Source organism: Nansenia antarctica (genome assembly GCF_963989245.1).
Source record: "Nansenia antarctica genome assembly, chromosome: 1".
NCBI lineage: Eukaryota > Metazoa > Chordata > Actinopteri > Argentiniformes > Microstomatidae > Nansenia > Nansenia antarctica.
This window is the reverse complement of record NC_137674.1, coordinates 44,970,515-44,976,778: the sequence shown is the minus strand read 5'-3', so window position 1 is coordinate 44,976,778 and position 6,264 is coordinate 44,970,515. Positions and strand designations below refer to the sequence as shown.

Here is a 6,264-nt window from a genome sequence, read left to right as displayed (position 1 = left end):
GGTATTCAGGCCATTTCTCCGTCACTAGGGAGTTGGGAGTGGAGAGGGATGAGCTGGAAGATTGTCAGCGCCTGATGAGTCTTTTGAACTACTCACAAAATCATCAAAGCAAAAGGACTGTCTTATGTAATTTTGAAAGCTTCTGGCCATCTGTTTTGAATGAGATAGAAGTGGCAACAGTAGGTAGAGGTAAAGATGATATTACTGTTTTAGTAACTTGTTGGGTACATGTACTGTAACACCGTCTGAAGTGTGTAATTAAAATCCCAGTTTTACTGGTTAACGTTTCTTCCTCCTACACCGTCCTGCTTCTGTCAGATAATTCCCTCCATCGTTGAGGTCTTTGGTCTAATGCAGAGAAAGAGGATTCTGCTCGTGTCTGACAGCTCATGAAGAGTCGACCCTTAGGATAGAGCCAGGAATAAAACAAACTTTGATCTCACCACTCTCTTGTCTTCATACCTGACAACAACAGAGAGGCTCTGTGGAACATGTCACAACACCTGACTGAGGCAGCTTTAGAAAAGAGGGTTGAAACAACTGCTCTCACACGACAGTATCTCACAGATAAAACGTTTTATTTATAAAACAATTCCATAAGAAAACGGGGTGTTCACATTCATTGGTATGCTAGCATTAAAGGCATGTTTACAGTGGAGGGAAACAGAGTATTATGTGGTGGTGGTGGAGTTGTCTGATACTTCACCGTCATATTCAATATGCATCAGTTAATAAGTACCGTAACAAAAATATCTCCAAACCACTCTCGTACCAGACACTATTTATTGCATCTTACAGCCATGTCTACTTGTACAATGTCAAGTATGTGTAAGAATATAAAGGTGTCAAATTAATTTACAGTACAGCTACTCTTAAAGAAAAAATGTTATTTACACATAGAAACATAGAAAAGAAACATTGAGCATGGGAGCTGCAAAACTTCTCCAGGATAAGTTGACGACACATTATTTCAATTAAATCATGCTGTTTTATTTTGACAATGCCTATGTGTACATTGGAAGCTACAATCTTGGGAGAATGATAACCATACTCCTAGTCAATACATTTAAAAAGAAGGTGAAAAATTACTTCACACTATTGCAAATCTTTTTTTCCTGATTCTTCAAACTCCCTTCAACAATTCAAGCTTTAACCCCATTATTTGCTTTGCTAAGCAATAACAAATTAAACATATCAATAAATAAAAATTGCTTTAAAAACTCCATGATGTACAAATAAAAAAAGTATGTCTCAAATATAGGCAAACAGTGTACTTAGTGCACAAAATACAGTACAGCAAGGCAGTCGCGATAAAATCAATGCCTGTCTGTCCGTCCGTCCGTCCGTCCGTCCTGTCAATCATTCTGAGCCTTCCTCCAATCAGGAATCTCTTAGGCTGCGTCTCAGTAATCTCCAGTGACGTATTATATGGATTCTCTCCTTGCCTCCATCTCCTGCTCCGATGTGATGAACTGGACAGGTAACAACACATTCCCAGTGGATGCATTCATCACATTTCTTTCGATATTTTAGTCCAGTCCGGATGAAAATCAATACAATTGAAACAGAAACTTTATTGCTAATCAATAATATTTGGGGAGAAGACGAGAAGGGGAGGACGCCACTTGAGACTATTGAGACACAGTCCGTGAGGAGGAGAGCCAGGCAGAGAGAGAGGCGGGGCAGAGTAGTGCGTCAGTGCTCAGCAGAGTCATTGCAGTCGTCTCGTCTCTCCGGGAGAGAAAACCTTGTCTCAATATCCACTGACCCCTGGGCTGACCCCTGGGCTGCATGAGAAGCAGGCAGGTGGGAGGGCCTACGACTGTCTCTGACCCTGTCATACTCCAGAAGAGGAGTATGTCTCTCCATCCCTTATGATTGGGAGTGGGCAGAGTTTTGGTCTGGGTATGCCCACCTCCTCTCTGCCCCCCCCGCCTGTCTGTGTGTGTGTGTGTGTGTGTGTGTGTGTCCGTAACGTGACCCTACGATGAGGAGGGGGCAATACCGCTGTCCGTGGTGTCTGTGCTGTCCGAGGGGTCGTAGAAACAGTCCTCGTTGACCACCGACGTCAAACTTTGCACGCTGAACTCCCTCTCCAGCAGAGCGTTGAGGTCCACCCCGCCTGCGTCCGTGTGGCTGTCCAGCGAGCGGCTGTGCTCCTTCATGCCCTGGCTGCGCCGCAGGCTACTGCCGTCTTTCCTCTTGATATGACAGAAGTGGCCCCGCACCAGTTTGGGCTGGCTCTCAGGGGTGTCCACCTCTGCCCCCTCAGGCTGGACGCAGGGGGCCGGCGCCCGGCCCGAGGCCTCCTCCTCCGAGAGCCGCAGCTGGAGGAACTGGGCCTCAATGGCGCTAGTGGGGGAGCCATCGCTCCCTCCCCCCCGGCTCCCTGTCCTCTTCCCCCTCCCTTTACCCCGCCCCCCGGCCTCGCTGAACTCATCATCGTCCTCGTCGCTCAAAATGTCCGACTCCTTCACAGAGCCACGCCGGGACTCCCGGGACGGGAGGGTCCTGGGCTCGGAGGGGGGGCGGAGTAGGGGGCCTCCGGAGGAGCTGTGGGTGCCCATGCTGCTCATGCTGCCCTCGTCAGAATCGGGCGGGCCAGGTTTGAGGGTGGCGGCCTGGGCAGGGAGGTCCAGCATGGGCTGCTTACCCAACCAGGAGGCCCTGGAGGAACCTGGAGGGGTGGAGGAGGAGAGAGAGAGGTGGAGGAGAGAGGTGGTGAGGAGAGGTGTCAGGGGGAGAGGGAGTACTGCTCTGTGACCATGATCCTCACTGATAATTGCAATTGATAATATTGCCACTGACTATACAATTGGAAGCGATTAGGGGGTTTTAACATAAAGACAATAAAGAGGTGTATGTATGTATGTATGTATGTATTAAGACTTGAAATAAAGAAGGAACAAAAAAACATACATACTCTTATTTCCAGTAAATATACAATAATATATAACATTGAAACTACTTTTCAAACATGTCTTTCAAAGCCCTTCTCATGTTGAAGTCCTTCCAGGTGACAGGGACAGGGTCAGGACACTCACCTATTCTGGCAGAGGAGGGGGGCAGGGTGCTCGGCATGGGGGTGAGGCGCTCCTTACACCCCTCGCCTCGCGTGCTCCTCCTCACGTTCTCCCTCAGGATGGAGCGGATCACCTTGATGATGTTTACTTTACACTCCGGAACGCTGGGAGGGAGACATGGGGGATTTAGTGTCACGCTCTCACAAGCCCCGAGCTTATTTTCTCTCTCTCTCACCCACACTCAGTCACGATCTAACACAGCACACACAAACACACACGCACGATCCAACACACGTACACACACACACACACACAGTCATGATTTAACAGACGTACAACAAACACACACACACACACTCACACTCACACTCACACTCACACTCATACACATACACAGTCATGACATAACACACACACACACACACACCATAAATGATCAGAACCCTCCTCTTACCTGCTACACAGCTGGAACACGGTCTCTGGCCGGCCCTCCAGTTCAGACTTGGTGTGGATCAGCTCCCAGATGCAGCTGGTCTCAGTGCCTAGGACACCAGGAGGATTCTTCTCATCAAAAAGTCTAAATATAGTTTCAAAACTGAAGATGGTATCTAAGTGAATCTGATCTCTAGTTGACAGGGAGTGCTAGAATTGTGTGTGTGTGTCTGCTGTCTGTACGTGTGTTAGATTGTGACTGTGAGGATGTGAGGATGTGTGTGTGTGTGTGTGTGTGTGCATGCAAGTGTGTGCTCACCTGCAGCATTGCCCAGTCGCACCTGGAGTGCAGAGAGGGGGATGAGCCATCGGAACTTGAAGGGATCCTGATCTCCATGGGAGTGCGCCGAGCGAGAGTTAGCCTACGCACACACACACACACACACACACACACACACACACACACACACACGCACACACACACACACACACACACACACACACACACACGAGAGAGAGAGAGATTTTTTTTTTATGAAAGATGATCCAGCCTCCACTGCAACTTACATCAAAGCGACGTGAGAGTAAGTGAAAGGGAAAGAGAGACACGACTCACCATCTTCTTCTTGAGTTTGTTGCTCTCCCTGTAGACGAGGATCACCGCCTTTTTGAATACTGATGAGAGAAAAAAACACATATCATCTTAGACGTCTTAACATATTGATGTCTTCGGAAGCGTTTTGGGATACGAGTCTTACGATACGTTGGCACGACGCGTGCTTCCACTGATGGCAACATTCTGTTACTGAACGTGAACACGACTGGAACATTTTTTTGGCCTGTTTCAAGTTTTTTTACAATTCATTAGCCGGTGGAGTTGGTTTCAAATCACTCAGTAGTGTTGCCAAATCCCCTGTGAGGTGGACGTACAATACCTAATATCTGTTGATTAAAACCGTATTATAGTATAGGTTATTCTAGGTGTTATAGTGTGTGAGTGTGCATTGTTCAGTGTGTGTGTGTGTGTGTGTGTGTGTGCGCTCGCGCGCTTTTCAGTATTTGTTTGTGTGGGTGCACTGTTCAAAATGGGTCTGTATTGTTCAGTGTATGTGTGTGTGCGTGTGTGTACGTGAACACAATACATGCATCCGTTGATTAAAAACTGTATTCCATTTCGATCTGTTTACGACACATGTGGCCAAAGCCAGAGGGGCTGGGTGGATGTGGATATCTGACAGACGGCCCAGACAGAGGCTGCCAGGAGCCGTCAGGGTGCTGGCACGGAACTCTCTTTCCCAGGATGCCACGGTGCGTCTCAGACTCACCAAACACGGTCAGCTCTGGGTCCTTTCTCATGCGGCCCAGCGAGGGGTGGGGGTTGAGCCAGACGACAGAGGAATGCATGAGGAATTCTCCCATGGACAGCTCCGTGACCTGGGAGAGGACAGATGGAGTCAGTGCTAATGAAGTGTCTAGGGAGAACTAGAAGTTGGGGGGGGGGGGGGGGGGGCAGCATTGAGTTTCACTACAAACTGCTGTCTATTGGGGGAGTACACGCCAAGTACAGTATATACTGTATGTATAAGGGGGGGGGGTATCGCTATTTACAACCACAAACAATGTACCTCGTTCAATCTTTAGGGGGCATGGGGGCAGCCTGTACAGTTGCGACAGCGTCGTTATGCTGGATGCTAATGCTAAAGCTGTAGGCTAATGCCAAAGCCTAACTATAGATAATCCTTGTGGATTTGAATGACGAATATCTTGGCCTTGACAGCTAAGGGAAGTAGAGGGTTAGCTAGGGTAATATGGGGTGAGCCAGGGTACGCTACCTCCTTCTCATGGCCGCTCTGCTCTGCCACCAGCAGGTCAAACACAGAGCCGTAGTCTTCGTAGATCTTCTGCATCTCGTTGATGTGACTGGCCACCTTCTCCATGGCCTTCAGGGCCTCTGTGGGCACAGGAGAGGAGCGGGTTAGCGTGTCACTGGTCAGGTGTTGTAGTGTGTGAGTGGACTGGTCAATGTGTGTATGCGAGTGGGTGTATGTGAGTGCACTGTTCATTATGTATGTGTGTGTGTGTGGGGGGGGTGTACTGTTCAAAGTGGGTGTGTACTGTTCAGTGTGTGTGTGTGTGTGTGTACTGTTCAAAATGTGTCTGTATTGTTCAATATGTATGTGTATGTCTGTGTGTGTGTGTGTGTGTGTGTGTGTGTGTGTGTGTGTGTGTGTGTGTGTGTGTGTTTACAGGGAGAGCAACAAACTCAAGAAGAAGATGGTGAGTCGTGTCTCTCTTTCCCTTTCACTTACTCTCACGTCGCTTTGATGTAAGTTGCAGTGGAGGCTGGATCATCTTTCATAAAATGTTTTCTCTCTCTCTCATGTGTGTGTGTGTGTGTGTGTGTGTGTGTGTGTGTGTGTGTAATGTTTAGATGTTTTGGTCTGGATTCTTTGAGTTAATACCAAAGTCTGGTGCAAATTTCACTTGAATAGGCTCATTGGAAATACATTTACTGAACAAAATGTTGACGTGTTCAATACTAATTTCCCCCACTGTCTGTGCATGTGTGAGTGTGTGTATGTGTATGTCTGTGTGTATGTATGTGTGTGCGTGTGCACATGCCATCAGCGTACCTGTGAGGTGGTAATGCTCCTCGCTGTCTGCGTCGGTGAGGGACACCAGCTCCCGGAGCAGCAGAGGGTACTTCAACACCCTCTGGACGGGCTTGATCAGGTAGGACTCCAGGGTGGACGAGTGCTGCTTGGTCGGGTTCCTCGCGTCCAGGAACTCCTTAAAGGCCCGGTCCGTC

At 48.4% G+C, this 6,264-nt stretch overlaps 1 protein-coding gene across 1 annotated transcript in view; it reads right to left on the bottom strand.

The window, feature by feature from the left end:
* Positions 1–1,982: 1,982 nt before the first annotated feature.
* tiam2a (TIAM Rac1 associated GEF 2a) overlaps positions 1,983–6,264 on the bottom strand; it is a gene marked incomplete at both ends in the record, with an annotated part of 47,786 nt that continues 43,504 nt past the window's right edge. The window contains 8 exons of the mRNA XM_080523192.1: positions 1,983–2,677; positions 3,045–3,187; positions 3,478–3,565; positions 3,775–3,877; positions 4,072–4,130; positions 4,781–4,889; positions 5,288–5,406; positions 6,089–6,264. The exon at positions 6,089–6,264 is cut by the window's right edge and continues 4 nt beyond it. Of these exons, the coding sequence (XP_080379318.1) occupies positions 1,983–2,677; positions 3,045–3,187; positions 3,478–3,565; positions 3,775–3,877; positions 4,072–4,130; positions 4,781–4,889; positions 5,288–5,406; positions 6,089–6,264 (1,492 nt within the window). The remainder of the gene's footprint in view (positions 2,678–3,044; positions 3,188–3,477; positions 3,566–3,774; positions 3,878–4,071; positions 4,131–4,780; positions 4,890–5,287; positions 5,407–6,088) is intronic.